Source organism: Lepisosteus platostomus, chromosome 1, assembly GCF_059453375.1.
Source record: "Lepisosteus platostomus isolate fLepPlt1 chromosome 1, fLepPlt1.hap1, whole genome shotgun sequence".
NCBI classification, from domain to species: domain Eukaryota; kingdom Metazoa; phylum Chordata; class Actinopteri; order Semionotiformes; family Lepisosteidae; genus Lepisosteus; species Lepisosteus platostomus.
The window spans coordinates 72,219,252-72,243,407 of NC_142611.1; the positions used below are offsets into that span (position 1 = coordinate 72,219,252).

At 35.4% G+C, this 24,156-nt stretch overlaps 1 protein-coding gene across 13 annotated transcripts in view; it reads left to right on the forward strand.

Annotated features, from left to right (window-relative positions):
- Positions 1 to 217: 217 nt before the first annotated feature.
- The window catches only part of lcorl (ligand dependent nuclear receptor corepressor-like), a 53,520-nt gene continuing 29,581 nt past the window's right edge, over positions 218 to 24,156 (forward strand). For 3 of the 13 annotated variants that reach the window (XM_088636586.1, XM_088636596.1, XM_088636566.1), the window contains exons 1-2: positions 10,326 to 10,457; positions 16,768 to 16,960. Coding sequence is in view for 6 of the 13 variants with exons in the window: in XM_088636539.1 (XP_088492665.1) it covers positions 10,361 to 10,457 (97 nt within the window). In the remaining 7 variants the exon portion in view is untranslated. Of the gene's footprint in view, positions 388 to 10,295; positions 10,458 to 12,552; positions 12,644 to 16,767; positions 16,961 to 24,156 lie in introns of those variants that run through there. The other 10 variants (XM_088636605.1, XM_088636576.1, XM_088636548.1 and 7 more) reach the window with 7 other exon arrangements.

Genomic DNA, 24,156 nt, shown 5'->3' on the forward strand with positions numbered 1-24,156 from the left:
CAGTTCAATTCACATCACTGGTCGAAAACACATCGCTGCATAAATATTTTATCTATCTGGGATTTGAATTCATTAATGATGTGTTAAGGGGAAATTGTTTCCTTAAACGTAAAGGTGCTAAAGTCTAAAGGCATAAAAAATTATTTACCTTCAGGGCAGGCCAATAAGAGCAAACAGAAGACCAGAGCCTATATGGTGGTGCATTGTAACAAGTAGAAAATTAACAGCAGTAAAGTGCAGTTATAAGGGCGTCTCTACACATTGCATGTCAGTTAAGGAAAAGCAAATTCAGATATGATATCCATTACTAATTAAATGAGTTAGTGTTTTTTTTGGAGTGTTTGTTGATGAAACCTTGAGAAGAAGAAATCCAGATTTCCACCCCAGGTTAGTAAGTCCTTAAGTCTTATGTATGAGCCTGTGAACTTCAATCAATCAATCAAAGTTGATCAAAGTCTGTCTATATTCTCCATGCCTGTTCCCGTTTCCAATTACAACTCTTGCAATCAAACATTGTGGTATGTTTCTTAATGCTTAATCCTACAATTAATTTATGTTTGAAGACCTGTATTTTACTTTACATATTCACCAAAAAATAATTGTTATTTCGGCAATTGATAAATTAGACAATTTTATGTTTTAGGATGTAAATAATGTGTTTTTTATTTTCACTTTTATTTCAGTCCTCCAGTAAAGTTTAACCTACTGTTTTAATGTGAGTTTTATTCTTTGAAATCACTCCTCCCTCCATTTAATAGCATTTCTGTGAAATACAATGTTACTGACATTTGTGATGATGGTAAATACATTGCAGAACACCACTGCAAATAGTCTGTTAATTAGATTATGTATTAGCGGATACTAAGAGATATATGAATCCCATAAGGAAATTAAATAACATAAAGTGTAACAGGTTTATTTGGAATGATTTAGATAAAGAAGAAAACAACAGGGAGTTGCAGCATTAAGTAAACACATTTTGAACAACAGACTCCTTATGATACCATCTAGAGAAAGTCTTTTAACAGTTTCTTCAGAATATTATTGTACTTATAACTTTAGAACGTGACAGAGCTAAAACCGTCATACTCATTCATGTGTTTGCAAACATCCATCCATCTCCTCACCACATCTTCCAATTCAGGGTCACAGGGAAGCTGGAGCTTTTCCCAGCAAGCAACAGGAGCAATCCCTTGGAGGGGACGCCAGTCTGTTGCAGGGAACACACAGATGCAGACGAACCCTAGGGTCAATTTTCCACGAAGCCAATGAACCTACCAGTACTGTATGTCTATAGAGTGAAGGAGGAAGAACACATGAACACAGGGAGAACATACAAAGTCCATGCTACAAGATAACAATGCTAACCACTGTGTCACCCTGTTTGCACCCATATTTTACAGAACCCTCTAAATATTTAATGTTGCCATACGCATTCCTTTTTTTTTTTTGCATTTACTTTCAGGTAGTAAAGTTCAGGTATATTCATCTCCTTCTTCTCTTTTCAGTCTAATTCATGGATGTCTGTTTTTTTTAAGTTAAAGGGAGAGGGTTATTGATCAAAAACTAAAACCTGCAAAATAACATAACAGAACTCAACAAATACAGTGAGACAGAAAAGAGACAATGTAAGTACGTTCAGTAATTATTATTTTGTTTTTGAAGGCACAGATTAATTATTTGTAATTTATTCAGGTGTCGGAATGGTCATCAAATAATCCACCACTTTTCGAATACAACATTTTTTTATATCTTCATATATAATAATAACAGTTGTATTTAACTTTTGAGATCTCCTAAAGTTTTACAGTACATTTAAAATTTAAGCACACAGTCTTCCCTTACTATACCTCTGAATTTCCTGACACTTATCCCTGCTGCCTGTGTTTTGATCAATATCTAACCATTATCACTATCATTTAAAGAGTATAATTAAAGAAAAGGATTGCACAAAACCAAAGATAAATGGTGACAAATACACACACATGGTCTCAGAAATACAAAGGCAGCAATTAGCAATAATCACACATGTGATACAGGAGAGAAAAACATGGTGTACAAAATATAAATGGCTCCAATGCCTCTTCATTCATATTGGTTTTTTTTTTCATCTCTGGATTCAAAGGATTGTATCTGAATGATGGGGTACATGTATTAAACCTGGTAGTCATTTGTTTACACAGTGTGTATTCCTAGTTTTGTTCCACCACCTCAATATAAAATAGACATCTTTTATTTAGGGTGTATAACTAAGCCACAGCACAGTTTAATATGATGATATTCATCTACAATATTCACATTGATCACTATCAATGCCTGATGCCAATTCAGAATTCTAACTTATACAAATGTTTGCCATCACACCTGACATCTTCATCTCCAGGAAATATTAACAACTTTATTGTCTAAAACTAAAATGGTTCAGTACCTGAATCTGTGATAATAATGTTGATATTTTGTGAAAGTTTTCAAAACGATAAGGATCTTAGTGAAGGTACTACATTTGTTTTATTTTTAAAACAGACAATCTGCATAATGCTCTATAGAAATGTTCAGACAAAGATTTGCAAATCTTTTCATACTCTACATCTGTAATACTGTAGCAAATGTAAACACAATTTATATAAAAATCTAGTCCAAAGATGTGTTAACTTTAATAAGTCATATACAGTAGCATTTTTGTCATACATCATCTCAAAGCAGTTTATGATGAAAAATTCAACAAAGGAAAAGCTGCATGCAAATTAATACAGCAAATTAAACAAAATTAAAATCTAGAATATTAAAGTGAGTTATTAAATAAGGAGTTAAAAGTGGTGACTGATTAGAAAGATCAGATACGGACTGAGAGATCATTCCACAGCCCCAGAGCAAAAGAAAAGAAATATCATTTCCCAAGAGTTCAGAGCCTCATTTTGGGAATTGAAAGAAGGGCAGTGTAAAAGACACGTACAGTAGTTGATAAAAGGAGTTAACAGTTCAGTGATTTAGAAAGAAGCTAAAATATTCAGGCCCATAAAAGAGAAAAGTATAATTCTGGATTTGATTCTGAAATCCACAGGAGGTCTGTGCAAGGAAGTTAGAACAGAAGTTAGAAGTGCAAAATACTCATATGTTTTAGTTTTAGTTCTGCACATACAGCAATTTACTAATAACATGTTTACACTGGCAAATGCTATGTTACATTTACTAAGCCTGCAAAAGACAAAAGCATGCATTTGCTTTTCTGCATCAGGTTAGAAAAGATGTGAACAAATGTTGATGATGTAAAAACAGCTTCAAAGGCTCCACTGAGGTCCAGCTGGACAAGAATGGATAAAAAAGCAGAGTGTGAAGGCATCTGTTGATCATTAGGAACCCTAACAAGAGCTGTTCATGTGTTACGCATTGATCTAAACTCAAACTGAAATGACTCATTCAGCTTATTTGCAGACAAGCGTAACTGAACAGCAACAGCCCATTCTAGAACCTTTTCCAAAAGTGGTACGTTAAATATTGGGCAGTAATTACTGAGCAGGCTGGAATCTAACTCCAGCTTTTTCGAGGGAGGGATGATAACTGCACATTCAGGGCTGAGGGAAACAATTCCACATTTTCATGATTCATTGTTGAACTGCATCGATTTGAGTGCAGCACAAGAGTGGGAAAGGGATCCAAAGTAAATATGGAGGGTTTTATCTCCGTGGTCGTTTAAATAGCGGCTGAGGAGAGACTGCACGGAACTGTGGAAAACGAGACACACTACGTTTGCGAGTGCATTGCAAATCATTCTCAGAAAGTAGAATCACAAAATACAATCCGATTTCAGATGTAATCAGTTTTAAAAAAAATGATCTCATTAAAGTTCATACAAAAGAGATTAAGAGATGGTGGATGTATCTGGACTTGGCCTTAAGAAGTATTTGCCTTTCACAGAGATGATTCTTTTCATCTGTTAATGTCCTTTGCTGCTATTATATATTTTTTTTTAAATACAAAACTTTGGCTCTGTAACCTGGCTGTCCTCTTAGAAGAGACTGTTTCTGCAATGTAAGACTATAATTTAAAATTCGGTCCTAATTTCCCACTGATCTTATGACAAGAGCATATGCTTGTCTACATTTTAGAGCACGAGACCCTGACCTCTTTGTTTACTGTGATTTGAAGTGAACGCTTTGCTCTGGAGTTTTAATTGCACAATTGAAAAATATCAAGGCTTTTTTTTTTCTCCGCGGCTGACATTTTTCTAACTAGGAAGCAAAGGAATGCAATAACCAGAGTCGACAGCATTTTACTCCTTTCCTACATGCAGTGCCTAAGGCATTTCCCTTTCTATTGTGTCTCATTCCCATAATCACTCAACCTTCATGAAAGACTCAGCCATTTCCAAAATTACAGCAGAATGAGGCAAACTTCAGTTCTGACCTTACACTCGTCTTCTAGTGAGATCTCAGGGTTTATCCTATTTCATTTTTGTCTTATAATTGTTATTTTTATTGGTATTATAATGGTTATTATTGTGTAACCTAGAAGGTTATGCAATGCCCTGCACACACACTAGAGATATTTTGCCATCCCACTCACTTTAACCACCAGTTCCAGCTCTAATACAGGCACCAGATTTGACTCAAGTCCTTGGGTAAAATACCTGAAATAAATGGACACAATTATCACAGTGATAAACTGGACAGACAAATTTAATTAAAAAATTAGAACATCAACTGCTACATTTAGCAGCCAATGTTTTAAAATTTAAATTGTCCAAATTTAGCAGTTAATGTTCTCCTAAAGCAACAGTTTTAGGATTTAGTTAAAAATGTTGAATTTCAAAAGCCGAGGAGTATAAAGATATTTTTATATAATGAACACGATTACAAACGATATATGTAAAAAAAAACTACAAAAATAAAACATAAGCCATAATAATATATGAGCATACCAATTTAAGTCAGTATGTAAACAACCCGGGCCTACTATACATGTTCTCGGCCAAGAATAACCCAGTTAAAGAAATAAAAATATCTGAACCTTCATTAGTAAACTTTAGAAAGCATTAGCATTAGGTCTAATTACTAAAGGCAGCTTATTTACACTTTATGCAGAGAAATTGGATCAAGTGGCAAGGGTTTATGACTTTAATTACTTGAGGCTGATGTGAATTTATGGGATTTATATCTCCGTTTATAAATGTTTCTTTTCATGTAATAGTTTTTTTTTTATATTGTATATGGTATATTACGTATATCATATGTGAAATAATTAATTAGATAAAACCTGTTTCTCATGTTAATATATTGTTGCAGTGGTTGAAATAGTAATTTCTCAAAGCCTTAGTTAAGAAGCAGGGATGAATGCAGCAGCATTGTTTTATTAATTGATAGTAACCATTAGGTGGACTATGGTAGAAGATAGAGGAAAATAGTAGAATAGTACTTTTAAATTCTTTATGCTCATGTATTGTGTATCTTATGTGTTTAGGTCCCTACTTACATCTTCTAATCAATTGTATACTTGACAATTCTCTCAGTCTCTCGTTAGGCTGACAATGCTTTAAAATGCACTTATTTACTTCTGTAGTATTTCAAAGTATAATGTTACCTAACAAGGTTTTTTACTTCTGTTGCTATGACAACAGAAAGAGTGTACAATTACAAACAGTACTCTACCTTGTTTAAGAAATTTAAATACAGTATGAGATAATGAACAAACTCAGTACAGCACATTGAGCTTCCTGTCGATCTAATGACTAACATTTTTCACAATTAGTGTTTTCCAAAGCTGCTTCCTTCCTTTTCTGTGTTAACTAAATCAACCAGTTTTGCATTACAGAAACAATAAATACTGGCAGACTTTGATGATTTATGTTCCAATGTAAGGTTGCATAATTTTTGATTAACGCATCCTGCATTTAACAAAATATGATGCAATATTCATTTGTCTTTGAAATCTGGTTTTACCTCACATATAAATGACAATCAGTAAATGGTAACAAAAGCAACCGAGACCGTCAGTAAATACGGATTTGGTTTGAGTTTAGACTGTAAACCTTTGAGTTTAGATTGTAGGCCTTAAGACGTAGGCACACCGTTTGCAGTGATATCTGATGTAATATTGCATCAGATTTTCAGTGCATAAACAATCTGAGTGAAGTGTTTTTAAGCACATTACATCTGCAGTTTTTGATTATGCAATTTGTTTTCCTTTTTTGCTCCCTTTTTTTTTATAAAAAACCTCTTCCTAAAACTTTTTATACTTCTTTATAAGGGCGACCTTTTCCAGTCTAAATGATTGAATGATCGTTTGAATGATTCTTATATAAACCAGGTTTGTTACTTTATATACTGAAGGACTGAATTAAATGTAACCAGACTAAAAGACATAGAATTGACCAACAGATCAGAGGGTATATTAAATGTGTAGATAGATTAAGTGTGGAACAATGGCATCTGAAAATACTAAATGATGTCATTTTACTGAAAAGGGTGGCACTGTGTAGCTCTTGTATTTTAATTTATAGGTCTAGTGCAATCATTTGGAAGAAATTGAGCTGTCATTGCAACATTATCCCTTTCGGCATTTGTAATCTCTCTTACTGCAATCATACAGAAATTCAAAATGAAACTAGCTTAACCTTGAGGGTAAAATATGTGCATTTTGTTATCTCAGAAAATGAGAAAGAAATCTCATAAATATTTCATTTGTGCTGTATGTATCCTAACATTTGTTAAAAAGCAGATTTTCATTGGCAGAGAATGTCACTTGTATATTTTTTCCAGTTACTAATTGTTGTAAAAATGAAAACATTCAGTCCTCATTAAATTTCATCAACATATAATGTATTTTCACAAACTATGCTTGTTTTAAGACATTAGTGGGTTATTCTACAAAATATTTGATTAGAAACATAATTATATTCTTTAAAATGATGTCAATTTAAAGCACATCTGCCTCTTGCATTTGGAGCTTTATGCTTGTCAGTCATTTATTAGTTTCCTAAATAACATAGAATACACATAGTCAGATGGCATTTTCCAGTGTTTTAATTGCCTGCTGTGACATAATTATTCTGACATTTCAGGATTTTTTTAACGTCCGGAATTAAATACTGTATTCTGACATCCCACAGAGTTCTAAATGAGGGTAGTCAAACTCTGTTGAAGCTATTAGCAGCTTTTACTAGCTATTCTCAATTTAAAAGTAGCTTTTCTTGATCAATACCAAATTCCATGTTCCAGTAACTTGTTGCTCAACAGTATCTACCTGAGATATATGGTGGTTATTTCTGATCTAATAAATATTTTTTCAACATGCATTGAAATGGAGATGATACAATCCCTATCTGTCAGTGAATGCCAGCAATTTAATTGTGCTTTCCTTTGTTAACACTATACAGAACTGTGGCAATTCTCTCTGGACATGACTGAAATGTCAGCCTATCCAAAAGTAGACATATTTCCTTTTTCAAATACCAAAATCTTAAGATGTTACTTTTACATTGATAAGCTTAGTGTTGTCTGATTCATGTTGTTCAATTAGTATCAGTAGCTTGTATTTCGTAGGTACCTAACTTAATAAGGTCTTATGATATTTAATTGTTGGCTTTGACTTTCAAAAGTCCTTACTGTAATTTAGTAGTGTTTTGATCTTGAATGTATATTGCTTTTGTATATAGCTATTTTTGTAATCAGTGGAGTGAACATTGATGATGGTTTATCATAATTATAACGCTGTCATACAGGTATATTTCATACAACAATTACATTAAAATAATGTTAAGCAACAGTTGAATTTTTTATTAATAATTAGATGAAGATAAAAAAGAGCATGGTCACAGCACCATATCTTATTAAATTTCTATTGCACTATTATCTATCATTATGTAACCTTATTTTGTAACTTTAATTTTGTGATTTTTGTATCCCTCCCCAGATAGCTCATAGAAAAGACATTTCATTGCCAGGAACTACTGCTGCGCATTTGATAAATAAACTTTGATTGATTGATTAAAAAGAGGTAAAACGTAGTGCTTCAAGCCAAACAAAGGCTTTAAAAATGCATACTTTATTTTCTGTGTGATTTTAATTACTGGTCCCCAATAGTTAATGTGAGCTAGAATTATTAATCAACTATGCAGCTTATGCAACATAAAACTTTCTTTGACTTTTTGTATTAAAGTAGTCTAATTCAATTCAATTTTCAACAATTCTTGTCTATTTTAAACCAGATGCTCTGTACCCTACTATAGATCGCCATAGATCAGAAAGAAACCGTACAGTATGTAGAAAATTGTTTGTTTTTTTTCATTTGGATTCAGAAATAAAACTTCCTGTCAGAATGCTGCAAGAATTATAAGCCAATCTTTGGCAACCTTTCCGTTTGAACTTGGTGTAAAAATAGTTATAACCATTCGACAGAATAGCCAAGTAACAGTACAAAATACAGCACGTTTTAATAATCAGACTTTGTTGTACCATTCACTCCATTTGGGCCATGTAAAATGGATGGAATAGCTTATCTGCAGCTCGTAAACTTTAAAATTATGTGTAAGAACTACTTTCTTCTACATTCAATATTTTCAAGTGAATACACTTCTTTCAAAGTAAAACTACTTTTTTTCATTTTTAATTCTTCCAACAGAACAAATGCACACGTCCTTTTATGCAGCAGATACAGCAGTTTACTTTCACATCTCGCTAAAAGGTACAACGGCAGTTTCCTGCTTCTTGCTCCACGAGCCTCTGGTCCTCAGCCCTAACGATTACTCCATGCTGTTGCCAAATATAGCAGGAAAAAAAGCAGTTCCCACAAACAGACTCAGTTTAATACACAAATATACTTGCTCTGTTTGTATTTTATTGAAAAGAATATAGCAGCACACAGAGATAAAAGAAGTCAACTGTGCAATTTCCCTCTGAATAGCAGCCTTTTCTGTATGAACTGGCACCTCACTGTCTTTCTCTGGTACCTGTTCACAAAATGTAAGTACTGTATATAATTACAGTATGAGCGTGTTAAGTACACTAGTGGTTCCAATCATGAAAATGCCTACAATTTTTTGGAGACATACTGTATATTTAAGGGAGCAAGAACGGGCTTTGCAATTGATTTAATTTATATTGAAAAATTCTAAAACTCCTCCAAAGGAAAATGAATTGGGAGTGTTTCGCTAGCGTTTTGTTACAGCTTTTTCACATCAAACTATATCGGATTCTAAGCAATCTCTCGCTCTGCTTATGTAGTTTTTTGCTTTCTTTTTATCCCATTCAATCCCAATCTTCTCCAGGAGCCTACTTCTGCCTGTTCTTTCTCTCTCATGTACTGTATGTTCAAAACCATTTCAAATAGTGGGGGAGGGAACAGTGTATTAGTTTCCTCCAATGGAGAACCTTTTGATTTGTTATCCTGATTGAAAGTATTTGTGACAGATGAAACCCGTGGTTTTTGTTAGAGCGTGAACAGTTATCCCACTGTAGGGTTACAGAATAACTACCCTTCCTTATTTTGATGTTATTTTTTTTTCATATAGAATATATTTTAGAATATTGTTCTAAAGGCAGACATCAAAACCATGATAAGGTATTTAGAAATACAAAATACATTTTAGCTGTTTCCGTAAGCCTTTACACTGACGGTTTATTTTATAACTTTATTAATGAGATTATATTTAACAAATACTATGATTTATAAGGCTTTTAACCCCATATGTGAACAACTAAACTGTATTATTTGCATTTGGTAATACACGCACTCAGGGAACCAAATGTACTGTACAGTGTTTTAGAATTGATGCCGTGTGACTTTTGTAAACCAGTTGTAAGCAGAGAATATTCCTCAAGGGTATTTGTTTTTCTCCCAACATTTTGTGTTGTCCTAATTTTGCATTGATCTTCCAAATAAAAAAAACAACTTTATTTTGTTCTTGACCCTAATGCCTTCCTACTGTATGTGTTGTCTGCCTTATATACATAAGAATAAAAAATTCAAAACACTTTCCGAAAGCGATTACAAGGTTCACAAAGCAGAACCGAGAAAGTTGCGAAGGAAAAAAAAAACAACTCTCGTTTTTCTTTCTCTAAGGACTCTTGCTATGTTCCTGTCCCAACACTTAAAGGAAAACTACCGAAGTGCGCTTGTAAAACAAAAAACAAATCTAGCACACTTTCGACAAAGAAGTCAACGAAAGCGATACCCACACAGCTCTCCCATTCTAAAAGCAGCTGCTAAGCCCCTCGTGCCCACTCGCACAGTCAAAGCCGTTGCTGCGGGCGAAGCCCCTCCCTCGCCGGGCCGTGTGACACCTGTCAATCACTGTTGCGTGCGCTCCCACTATGTAAATGACGTCGGGTGACGTCACGCGCAGAGCGAGAGGAGGACAGACAGAATGGCTGCCCAGTGCCGTAGCTCCAAATGCACGGCAGAGAGGAAAGGATTCCGGCGGGAACTCGATTCCTGGCGGCACAAACTCATTCACTGTGTAGGTAAGAAAAGAAACCCTTTCCCCTTGCTTGCTTGCGTGCTGTGCGCTTGCTCTGCGGTGGGAACGGAACTCCGTGTCTTGAGACTGGTTTGCAACAGAACCTAAGTTGGCCGGGTTTTAAGTTCATTTTTGAAGAGGTACCTTTCTGTCTCCATTTTCTTTTGTCTTGAGTGACTCCTCGCTTCCGGCAAGTGTCCTGTACCCCGTCGGGAGTCTGTGACAGTCCAGACCGAGCGGGTTTGCATGTACTGTGTGTGTGTTTGTGGCAGCGCTCCGCAGCCGGCTCTATTGTTCTTTTGACGTGTACCGCTAAAACTTGGGAGAAATTGGCTCTGCGGCTTTAAGAGCGCACACTTGCCTTGACGGTTGGGATTTCGTTTTATTTGGATTTTTTTGGTTGGGGGTGGGGGGGTGAATTCGGCTGCCATGGCGACGTGATCTGCCCCCCCCCCCCTTTGTTTCTTGGCCGAAGCAGGGGAGTGTCGGCGCGGACCTTAACGGCTGTCCTTGTGCGGGGCTCACGTGACCGTTCTTGTTTTATAAACAGAAGCCGTATTTCAGCGCCCGAGCTGCGCGTGGAAGCGTCGCGAGCAGGATGTTATCCGCGAACAGTGTGGGGCTTTGTCTGTTACGGGGTGCCTTCGCCTCGCCGGACTGTTAGGAAGTATTGTCTGTGGCGCTTTATCGGTCTGAAAACCCCAACTGTCAAACTAAGACGCGTTATAGGTTGTTTTTTTGGGTGGGGGGGAAGCTTTCGTTTTTTTTTCTTTCTTCACCTTCTGGGTGACTTTTAGTCGTCTTCCTGGAAGTTGGAGCGAGTCGCTTTTTAATTTGGTGCAATTGATTAGGTCGGAAATCCCGGGAAAGAATCAGTTAAGTGCTCAAAACAGCGAAAAGTGTTCCGTCTGTACTCCCACCTCTCTCCACCAGTGAAAATACACCTGTGCCCTTTTCCCCTCCGAGCACAACATCTGTAAGAAGGTTTCACGTTCCTATCTATGTTAAAATGTGAAAAAGGCAGCAGTATTTTGTACTTGTACTATGTAGGTGCCTTTCCTGGATTATGTGCAGTGATGATGCTCTTGGTTGATCGCAATGTATGAGTTAATTCGGGCTTGTTTTTTTCAGGAATGATGTAAATTAAGCTAGTAGTGCTGAGCAGCGTCAGGTGGTTTTTACTTCTTATGTTGCTGCTTCTGAATAAAGTTCCCATTTCCCTTTCAATACCAGACTTACATTTCAAGGATCAACTGCTTTTCAAGAGAGAGCCTTTTACTAAAAAGGCTTTTTAAAAGATTTTCCCATTCTTTTATGCAAGGGGGATTATGTGACATTTTTGTTATTCATTTGGTTGTAGATGTTTTTATGAGTCTTCTTTGTCAGCTATACAGTTTATTTCAAGGCAGTGTGGAATGATGTTTTATGCTATGAATTCAGTAACAATTTTTTACAATTTAAGTAATGTTATAAACCCCTAAACCTTTAAGTAACAAATTTCTAGTGGCTCATTGGTACTTTCAGATTTTGACAAGTTGCTAGAAAAGATTTACAAAAGTTTTGACAACCAGAAATGGTCACTAGGAGGTACACTGGTAACCATGGTACGCTTTTTCTTTGTGACACAAATTCAATCAAGAATTGAAATGAGATGTGAACATTTTCATGATACACAAGTCTTAAGTCCACAACACGGCAGTTTCACAATAGTACAGTGATTTAGAGATATCGTTTGTGGTCTACAATACAAGTAAATTTGACCATTAAAATAACAAGTATGAAAATGCACTTTAAGTTTTACTATACAGTAAGAAGGAATGAAACTCAAGAATATAGAAACCACCAGTGAATACATTTCTTTGCAATAGAAAATACAAACACTGCCAGTTGTATTTATCATACCCCGCCTGAATACTTGGTATTATATTGTATTATAAAATTTGTGTTGTAAATATTTTTATTTTAATATTGATTTTGAACTGAGCTGTTTTTTAAAACGTTGAATGGCAAGCCCATCAATAGTGTATTCACAGATTCTAGATTTTAAAATAAATGTACAGGCACCTTTTGTAACTCGATGCCTTACTGTTTTCCTCTAGCCAAACGCGTTCCTTACCACTGTGATTACATGAATCTGTGGATCCGGCGTCTCCAGTCCTGGTCCTGAAAAGCCCCACTCCAGCAGTTTCAGTAGGTTGCCAATTTGTAAAGATCTGGAACAGTTTTGCTGTGATCATTCGGACCCTCATTTGAATAACGGTTGCTCTTTGGACTGGTGATCATTTCAGTGTCCAGAGCTCCATTTATTTAAACAGATTAATGTCTTAATTGATCAAAACTCTCTGGGTTGGGGCTCTCTGGGAGCAAGGTTGGATACCTTTTTCTCAGCATTTTTTTCAGACTTGAAAGATCTTACTTCATAATTTTCAGAATCCCTCATGGTAAAAATCACTAGGTTTTTGCTTTGGTTACATTGGTTTGCACTTAATTTAGATCATTCTGTTGTAACTCTGGAGCTCACCTGCTGTGTGACAGTTACTTAGTGAGTGACATCTGGGCTTAGTTACTGCATAAGACAGGAAAGTAACTGATCCTCTAAATGATTAAATGGACAAATGTAATTGTTTCACTAGAGTAACCCAAAATCATCACTAACATTTCAATGTTTACCTATAGTAAGACGTTTATTGTTACTGATATATACAGTTTACTTTAGAGAAACATTCAAATTCCTGACCAAACAAATGTGGTATGAACTATACAAGGAGGGGGGGCAGTAAGTTATAGATGAAGTTATTAGCATTCTTCTCTAATTTTCAGAAGACACTGAAAAAGTTTTGTATCACCTGTAGAATGTATACTTCTGAATGATGCACAGCTTACAATAAAGCAGCATACAATATATAGATAGTGGACTAAAGACAATTTAATGTCTCGTTTAAACCTTTGTGTAATACTCCCATAACTATTTTTAAATAAGGTGGAACAAGTTTCAATTTAGAACTGATAAGGTACTGTAACCTAATAAGTTGGCAACTTAAAATTACTCTGGTTTTTGTTCCCCTTCTGCTGTGTAACAGAAATTACACTTGACATTGTTGGCTTGAAAAAAGTTTGCAGTCATGCCAGTTTAGACTGAATTATATATTTTTGCTGTGATTCTTTATATTTTGAATGTCACTTCAGATAGAAACATCAAGCTAAATTGCATAATAGCATGCAATAGTTGACGTTATTAGCATTAGCACATTGTTAACATGAGAGTTAATGGTACAGGGTTAAAATTAGACAAATAAGCTGTGTAAACAGTTAACATGTTAATGGCACGTTTGTATTTGCACTTTTTCCAAAAAATCAGGTCACATATAAATATGCTAATAGCACAGGTCCTTTCTGTTCAGAGGTCACAGTGTTCAAAAATGAATCTGTGACAGAAAACACAACTTAACAGCAGCATAACCAAATCTGAGTTTTACTTTTTAATTTTAGCACTTTTTGTTTTCTTTTAAATTAGAACAGAAATAAAAAAATTCTATTTAAGACACAAAACCCTCTTCTACCAGCTCTTGAATATTGGTATAAAACCGATCAAGTAATTATAGGGAGAATTTAATTTTCAACCAATGTCATCACAAGTTTGACAGATACATTTTTTCTTGTGTAGCAACACATAAAGATGCTTCCGTTTTCTGTAGTAAAGCAGGAGTGGCGAATTATTATTGGAGCCTTGTTATTATTTTTTGAACAGATTAATTATCTTTTGTGTGATCCCAAGTGTTGTTTGCATAATTTCTACAGTTATCAAATGTTAGTCATGGCTCCCTGTTTTCCTGCTTAAACAAAAAACTGGTTTGTCAGACTTGCAGATTAAACAGCCAGGATGGGCTGAACGACCTAACTATCATTTGTAACCCTATTTATGCTGAAAATAGATTTTTCCAGTCTAGATATTTTGTTGCTGTATAAATGCCACATGGGGAGAAGAGAAAATAAAATGTCCTGTCTTTTCTGAAGAATGTTTTTTTGGATTAGCCTAAACATGCGTACATAACTTTATACAAGTGTGTGCTAAATTCATTATGCATATTGCCCACATATCACATTTTATTTAATTCATTTTAATGTAGTACTTTTATGGACATTTTCTTGTTTTGTGATTATAGCAGGTAACAAATGTCTCTGTTTCTAATTGATTTAATTTTTAATTCCTTTTTTTTTTGTTATGTCTTAAGGAACATGAAGACTGCAAATGATAAATCCATTTGGGGTGTCTAGCTAATTGTTTTAATAGCCAATGTAAGGATCCAGGCATTTCTTTGAAAGTTATCTGCTACAACATGGCTGGGTAGCTTGTTCCAGATTTTCACAAAACTTTTTATTAGGAAGTGCCTATTGTTTTCAGTTTTTAAAGCAAGTGCCTTAGTTTCAATTTTTGTCTTCTGGTTCACGTTTCAGTGTTGATGAAAAGGTTCGTAAGGTGAACTTTCGGAATCAACTACTTGAGTGTGTCCCTTCGGGTCTTCTCCGTTTGAGACTTGGAGATTTGGAAAATGTTTAGTTCTGTCAGAGTAGGAATTTCTCTCTGCCTGGGAATATACCTTGTATGTACCTTCTTTGGGGGCAGCACAGTAGTACAGTGGTTAGCACTGCGGCCTCACAGCATGGATGCCCTGGGTTCAGTTACAGACCTGGAGTGCTATCTGCATGGAATAGGTAGGTTCTCCCCATGTTTGCGTGGGATTCTTCCGGGTGCTCTGGTTTCCTCCCACAGTCTAAAGAGGCATGCTGGTAGGTTAATTGGCTTCTGGGTGAATTGGCCCTGGTGTGACTGTGAACATGTCTGTTTTTGTGTCTTTTCTGCAATGGACTGGCGTCCCATCCGTTTTGTACCCTGCCTTGTGCTGTTGCCTGCAGGGACCGGCTCTGGTTTCTCCGCATCCCTGAATTGGAAGAGACTAGAAAATACATTGATATACTGTCTGTAGACTGATGATATGGATTTGTGCATAGGAATATGCACTTTCCTTGAGAACACCAATGAGAAATTCAATGTGTAATTTTTAATTTTTTATATACGCTAAATGTCATTTAAAAAACAAATAAGAGGTTGAATAGTTTCATTTCTGAAAGTGTTAAGTCAACTCCATTTGTTTATTTTATAGAAAAAGTCAAATTCTGTAGGTGTATCTCACTAAAAGCCTTTGGTCTTTAAAGGGTATGAGAGTTCATAAAGATGTCTGAAGTTATGCGTTTAAAAGTAAATGCCCACCAAATATGCTGTGTGGTCTTAACTCAGCTCCTTTGTAAATTTTGTATTTTGCAAAGTGTGATGTCAGCATGCATTAGATTGAAATATAGTTTGGTAGCATAATTATGTTTAAACAGTTAATTGGTGGAAATCATATTGTTTATACTTATTTTCATTGTCTGTAATTTACATCTGTGAAAAAACACTTTTTATGAACCACACTAAACTTAACATTTTTATCAGGAGAACTTAAAATCTCCATATAAACCAGAAAGGATCATTTAAATGCATAACTAAGCAAAATCCATATCCCTGAAGACACCTGAATTACAATGCGTAACTATGCTGATGTGAATTAGTTATTAACATGTTTCACACTTGCCAGCGGCAGGGAAGATTACTCAGTACCGTTATGTAGCGATTAGCATTGACCTTGCCTTATAAGGGAATACGTGCACCATAAGTGTCAGGAAATCATGCTCCAGAAGCCAAGCACTCAGGGCTGTTGGTTGCTTTAGGTTGGTTCCATACATGCAACATGCACTTCACTTTTTTTTTGGAGAACAGGGTGAAAGATGGTTCATCTGACTACATCACATTTCTCGATTGCTTGGTGATCCTGTTTGCACTATTTTTTGGACTTGCGAAAGTGCATAGCCAGGTGTGATGAGTTGTTTGTTACAATCTAACTATGGCATCTCATTCTGTGGAGTTCTTGGCAGGCCAGTTCTTGATGAAACTGGATGTTTGACCATAGGTTGAAGTGTGCAGTCACAGGTTGAAGTTCTGCCTTGCACTTCAAATTAATGCACATATATCAGGATCCTGGTGTATGTTATTCACTATTCACTTCTCACTGTTTCCCTTTGCTGATGTTTTTCCCTCTTTCTTCTATGCTTACATCACCTTAAGCACAATTGCTTATGAGTCATCATCATTGAGCTGTCTTGGTCACTTAAGCCCCTGCCAAACACATCCCAACAATCGCCACTCTTTGAAAGTCTCAAAGGACTCTTTCTGCCATGCTAGCCATAAACTAGGTCTGTCTGGCATTTTTATATTCCAGGTGGGTAGCTGCGTCAGCATGCATAAGCTGCAAAGGAACAAGTAATAGGTTTATTCCATGCTGGAAAAAGAAGAAAGAAAACACAACGCTTCAGCCGTGGAGCCTTCGTGAACCCGGAAGAATCTCACAAAAGCTGGGAGAGAGGAGGAGTGAGAGGCGGGAGCAGGGGACAGAAAGAGAGGCCAATCATGAGGTGTGAAGTCAGGATAGGTGTAGAGAGGTGTGAAATGAAACCTACATTGAATAGAGAGAATTTAGAAGAAAAGTAGTTTGCCGGCATTACCTTTGCTTACTGACCTGTCTTTCTCACACCTGAAGAAGGCTCCACAGCCAAAACGTTGTTTTCTTTCTTCTATTTTCAGCATGGTATAAACCTATTACTTGTTCATTGTTATATTCCTGCGCATGCTGGGTTGCTGTTTGCTTAATTTTAGCATGCACTTCACCTGTGTGGAAGCTCTTGCTTTTGGTTTACTTGATATACCTCATTTACCCATGTTTTTCCAAATTTTGTCGACTATCTGTAGCTTCTTAAAATAGTTGCTGGGCTGTTGAAAGCTGTTTAATTTATATCAGTGCATATATTACATGTACAATCAAATGTTTGAATTAGTTTTAGGGAAAGGTTATGATTTTTGCATACCATATGGCACAGATACAACTTTTAAATTGTTACTCTAAGAATTAAATAGTAACAACAAAAAGTTATGTGATGAACATACCTTAAACTGTTTTTAGATAAACATTTACATACATACATAAACTGGATGATTATGCAGATGTTCATATTTTTCAGAAAAGGAGTTATGCAATACCATTGTGAAACTGTGGATTTGTATTTAAAAATATTGTAGTATTGTAGTTACTTTTTGCAATCTGCAGTCTTTTGTAAGTATAGCTGTAGGTTTCATATCAGACTCATAATGATTATTATCATCATATTTTTTAAAAGTATACATTTGAGGTCAATTAATGGTGCCATGCTGTTCTGTACCTCTTTCTTTCTAGCACCCTTTGGCCATAGCACATGTAGTGCTTGATCCTATAACAGCAAGTTCAAACCCCTGTTCAAGGGCCCCCTGTTTATCATCATCTGTTTTCCAAGTATATTTCTGGATAGAGCATGTGACAGCAGACTTCAAATGGATTATTTTTTTTCCTGGTCTTCCATATAATTGCTGTTGTATTGTTTTTTTAAAACACATTCTGGAATTTAGCTACATTTCTGAAAGCTAGACAAAGTGATTATCTTTGAATTCAGAAATTCATTTTGTATAGTTTTATTTCAGATTAATCCTGATGTTCAGATCAATATTGTACAACTTCTAGCAATGATTCTTAAAGTTTCACTAGAAACTCAAAATCTAGTCACACTTACTATTTCAAATATTTGAACATCTGTTGAATTACATATTATTCAGGGTTTCCAAAAGTTTTATACAGGCCAGGTGGGCTGTCTGACCCAAAATCAACATCACCTGGCCAAATGTGTGAACGCTGTCAAAATATACACTAGAATCCATACTGAAACACTGCTTTATATTAATATACGCAAGATCTTCTACCAGCCAGCAGGTGCAATGGTACATAATTGAACAGCTTTCAAGTCTTGCACATTAGGACCAAATCTCACTATCGTACACCTTAGTCTTAAAAAAAAAAGTCTAGGTTGATTTAAAAAAAATGAAGTAATGAGTCTAAAATTTTGAAATTGTTGTACAGGTTCACGATTCCGTTAATTAACTAATGTTTTTACATGTGAATAAAATCAATGTTATCAATGTAAATAGTATGTGATCACAATTTTCGATGGAAAATCGCATGTATTAAGGTTTTGGACCGCTGAGTTATGGTGGTAAAACACAGGGTTTCCTTGCAGTTCAGTCATCAGTTCCTAGACAAATACTGTGCACCTTCCTCGCTTGCTAATTAATTTTCAAGTGAAAATTTGTGCCTTGATAAGCAAAAAATAAACAAGGTCTCAATAGTGAAAGAACACAAAAGAACACATTTCAAGCACAAAGCTCTTCAGGCAGCATCAGAAATAGCCTAGATCTTTGATGAATCCTATATAATCAGATTAGTTGTGGTGGTCAAATGTCTTGTTTGATAATATTGTTTAGTTATAATAATAAGATGGCATCTTTGTTCACAACCTTGTATAGTAATCTTGCTGTTAGACAGCTAGATGGCGGGTGGGAGGTTACCACCTGGTCTTAGCTTTTTCCTGCAGGAAACCATGTAATTACGATGTATAAAGAAAATCCTCATATTCGAGATGTTTAATAAAAATCTTTGCATTTAAATAACTGCACTCTACCCTTGTGAGTTACTATATTCATTTCCACGGATTTCCCTTCATCTGACATAAAGAAACTTTAATATGCACAGGCACCTTGTAAAGTTCTAAGTAAGAATATAATTTTAACATGATAAATAACCATACATTTTAAACAGAAGCAATTACCAAATAATACAAGTTTGTAATTAAGAATTCTGTAGGCCCAATTTTAGCATTCTTCAAATAGCTGATTGTGGGAATATTTTTGACAAACCTTTCCAAGGAGTGAAAATACAGACTGGCCTTTCTTATCACTCTACCTAGCACAGCTTTCTCTTGTGCCAGACCTTCCTGCCTTCACTCCTTCTAAACATAACTATTTAAAGACTTGTTTTGAAAATTTGCTTTTGGTGGCACAGACTAATTAATGTTAAATATGGTTTTGCTCCAGAAAATTTAGAGCACTATTTGCTTTTAGTAATACTGTATATGAATTACAAACAAAGTAATATTTATCTTCTAAAATGTTTTTTGATCTCGGTTTCATCCTGTTGGTAATTTCATAGTTGAACTCCTGCAGCAGCGTCTAGAACCAACAATTCAGTTAATATTTCGTGATGTTGAAGTTAGTTAACCATGTATTTTTCTTTCAGAGTTACAATACCATTACTAATAGTCATCTTTTAAGAGATGGGTAATGTGAATAATATTACTATCACAATAGTACTGCAAAGAAAATCAAGAGGCTACTCTGTTGATGTTCTGTTTTTGCTTAAAATGAAGTGTGACTGTGGTATAAAAATACATGTTAACTGAAGTATTCACATTTTTAAATGTTTAGACAGTGAATGCACATCCAACAGTATGGATGATCAGGTGTTCTTCATCCCCTCAAGCAATTATAGTGTAAGGTACTGTGTGCTTGGTGTAGTTTCAACATGTTTTACTTTTATTTTGTGTGTAAAATTTTGGATAACGCGTGGCACATTGATCAAACACTAAAATGCAGTACTTTTTAAAGCCTACATTGGGTAATTTAAGCATTATTTGTGCTTGTATTAATACAAGAAATTTAATCTGATCTCATGTCTCCAATGCTGTTTACAGAGCTGAAGCTATCTAAATGAATCATTTCTTCCATGGTTCCTAGATCCAAGAACAACATGCATGTTTAATCATCACCCTAAAAACATATTTGCATTTGTGCCTTTTTTCTATTCACTTCTGTAGCAACAGTCAAGTTAATATCATTCTTGTCACAACATTAAAACAGCTGATTTCAAAAACTTCAGAGGTCATATTTACACAGTGTGTATCCTCATTCTAATGGATACTATTTGTTATGGTTGCTGTGGTTCAGAAATTCATATGTGCTGACAGTGCTAATTGTACTGAAAGTTTTTAAAATTACTTGATGTATAGACCAGAGAGTGAGAGAGACAAAAGTGAGGTTTTATTACATTAAAGGCTTTTATTGAGGGAGTGTGGTACTTTATGCAGGTCAGTTTTGTGTGGTGGAATTGTAATACTAGCTTTAGAGATTATCCAAAGTGCAGCCCCCCAGGGCATAAAGATTTCAGAATCTGCTAAATGTATTTCTCCTGTTTTAAGATGCAACATGATCTGTACATAATGGTTTAAACTTAAAGTTCCTTTAACTTGCTTGCTAATGTCCATTTTAAGACGTAAAGGGACAACCACAAAATTTCCTCTTAAAGATTGTTCGGTTTATAAGTTTATTCCAACCATGTTTTGGTTCTGAATATTTTCATTCAGATTTTCTTTAGTTTGGAAAAGTTTTGAATTCTATACCTCTCCTCTTCTTTACCCAATCACCTTGCCGATTTTTCATTCTGATCTCATGCATGAGCAGAGGGGGTGTCTTGCGCATTGTGCCTTGTCAGTCTAATAACCTATCCCTTCTGCATCAGCTCCTCATACAAAGTCTGACAGGAGTATAGGAATATAACAGACTAAGCATTTAATGGACTAATAGTTTTTTTTAATATATTTCCAATGGGAAAATAGTACCCATACCCTTGACCAATTCTCTCATTTTACTGAATTACAAATTCTACATTGAAATTTAGTTCTCTGTGATTTTTTTTATTTCTAAGCACTGAAACTCAATTTTATTTTTAATGTGACTATTTTATGTTCGAAAATATTAAGAAAAATAAAAAACTGAAATATGCTGTTTGCATATATTGCCCTAATGAGGACATAATTGCCCTACAATTGATCTCTACCTGTGAATCATTAAAATAACTGCCACATTTTCTGGATAAATTAAGCCTAAAGAGCATTTCAAAGAAGATATAAAGACAAATGCATAAATTAGGAAAAGGGTGCAAAACGGTATCCAAGTGTTTGGATGTCCCAGTGGGCACTGTCAGTTCAATTATCAGGAAGTAGAAGCTATATCAAACCACCCAGACACTGCCTAGAAAAGGTCGTCCCTTAAAACTCTCTGTGCGAACAAGGAGACTTGTGAGAGAAGCCAACAGTCACTTTGAAGGAGCTACAGAGTTCAGTAGCTGAGCGGAGCGGATTAAAGGTACGCCAGGCAACCATATCAGGAGCTCTGCATAACACTGGCCTATGTGGGAGGGTGACACAGAAGAAGCCATTACTCAAAAAGAACCATGTGAAAGCATGTGTGGAGTTTGCCAAAAAGCATGATAGTGACCCAGTTGCGATGTGGGGAAAAGATTTTGTGGTCAGATGAAACCGAGATAGAGCTTTTTAGCCAAAATTCAAAGTTATATGTGTGGTACACATATGTTATATGTCTGCCCCACACCTAAAAAAACACCATACCTACAGTGAAGTATGGTGGTGGTAGCATCATGCTGTGGGGCTGCTTTTCATCAGCAGGGACTGGGCATCTTGTTGAAATAGAAGGAAGAATGGATGGTGCAAAATACAGGGAAGTACTGTAAGAGAACCTGTTTCAGTCTGCTAAAAAAACTGAAGCTTGGGAGAAAGTTAATCTTTCAGCAGGCCAGGCTCAAGAACAAAAAGGTGAATGTCCTACAATGGCCCAGTCAAAGCCCTGATCTCAATCCAATTGAGAATCTGTGGCACTATTTGAAAATACAGTGCACAAGCATCATCCTACTAACATGAACAACCTGGAGCAAATCTTCCTGGAAGAATGGGCCAAAATCACTCCTGAACAGTGTGCAAAGCTGGTACATACTTACCCCAAAAGACTTAAAGCTGTTATTGCTGCAAAAGGTGGCTGTACAAAATATTAAAATGTGGGGATTGAGTAATTATGCAAATAGCAGATTTTAATTTTTCTTAATATTTTCTAACATTAATTTGGAGTTTCAGTGGTTTGAAATACAAATATTACAGTAAAATGAGAGAATTGGTCAAAGGTCTGAATACGTTTGTAAGGCACTGTATTTGAAAACCACACATTTTTCTCTGTTAAATGTATATTAAGAAATGTCCTCTAAATGTGATGTCAAAAAAGATAAATGTTTTTTTCTTATTAAAAATGACTCTTATAGAATAGGTTTTATTTTACAATTGAAAATGTAAAGATGCTTTGAAACAAGTATCCACCAAATCATGCTCTGTTTCTTAATCCTTACTCCTGTTAACTTTTTAATTATGTATGATGTCAGTCTAGCTTGAGTAGTCAATTTAAATGTATTTATTGTGATTGCATAGTGGTTAAACAATTAGGGTAAATGTACCCATCAATCCCATGCATCATTTAAAATCACCAGCTCATCTTCAGACATCTAATAAATCATATTTGGTTTTGCTGATTATCTTGAGATATCTAGTAGATTGATCTGAATTTTAAAAAATGACTTGGGTAAAACAATCATGGATTTTATTTTTGAGAAATGAGTACAAGTTTGAGATTGCACCCAATTGGTCATCTTGAAAGTTACTTTGAAACTTCATCCTTTGATTAGCCATAGACAAACACGTTTCACATTTATTTTAGGAACGGTAAAGGATGCTGAAAGGAAATAGAGACACAATGTTTCGGCTATGGAGTCTTCAGGTGCAGCCTTGCAGCCTACACATGCTGACATACCTGCCTACTTCTTCAATTACATTTATTTTATGTACCTTCTGGTGAATTCTAATCTTTTTAATATTAAGAGATTTTATATATGTGAGCTGGAAAAATGAAATTTCTATTATGATGATTTAAAAAAATGCCCATTTTCTTTCAGCAGTGTGACATTTGGGAGGCCTAAGATGACTAGTACAACTGTATTACAAAAAAATACTTATCCTTTAACATTGTTTTCTGATAACTCATTTCCATACTTTTCATAAAGTGAGAGGACAGAAATATATTGGATAGGTTAGTACAGATGTCTTAGGTGGGCTTCAAAGGCACCAAACCTGCTCAGATTACAGAGAAAATGCAATTTCAGTATAAAATGTCCATACATTTTATCATTAAACAGATTAACCATCATCTTAAATATATCATTAAAAAATATATCCATTCTTTTATATAGCTGGTGCAGGGATTCCTGCCAGAAAAAGTTTAGTTCAGGTGGTAACCTCACACCTCTCCGTTAAGCCCTAGATTACTGTACTAGGTTTCGAACTAACATGCCATCTTATTGTACTTAGGCCTGAAATTTATATCAAGGTATAAGTTTAATTTTGGAAAGTAATGATATATGTCACGATATAGAATTTGTTCTCAATTTCAATATAACATGCTTTAACAGGCATACAAGACTTGGATAGTACGTTTTTATTGCCTGGATTAGTTTATGATTAACTGTTGGTTGGCTACTGTTGTTCCTTTTTGTATTTTTGAAATTTCACATTGAACTGCAGTAGTGTGTAATGTCCTTCCACCGCTGGCTTTTCTTGTCATGAGGGCAACAACTAGTTAATGACTCAGGCAGCAATGTTGTGGCTTTTCTTTTAACACCGACAATAGAACTGCTATATTCGGAGCACATTCTTGTACTTTCCTCATACTCACATACATGTTTCGTCTATAGGTGATAGAAGAGGCTGCTTGTATTACCGCCTCTGGCTAAAATCGTCGCCGACATAGTTTGCAGATAACCGTTTTCTGCTCGTGTTCTGTCTTTTTCAAACAGCCAATG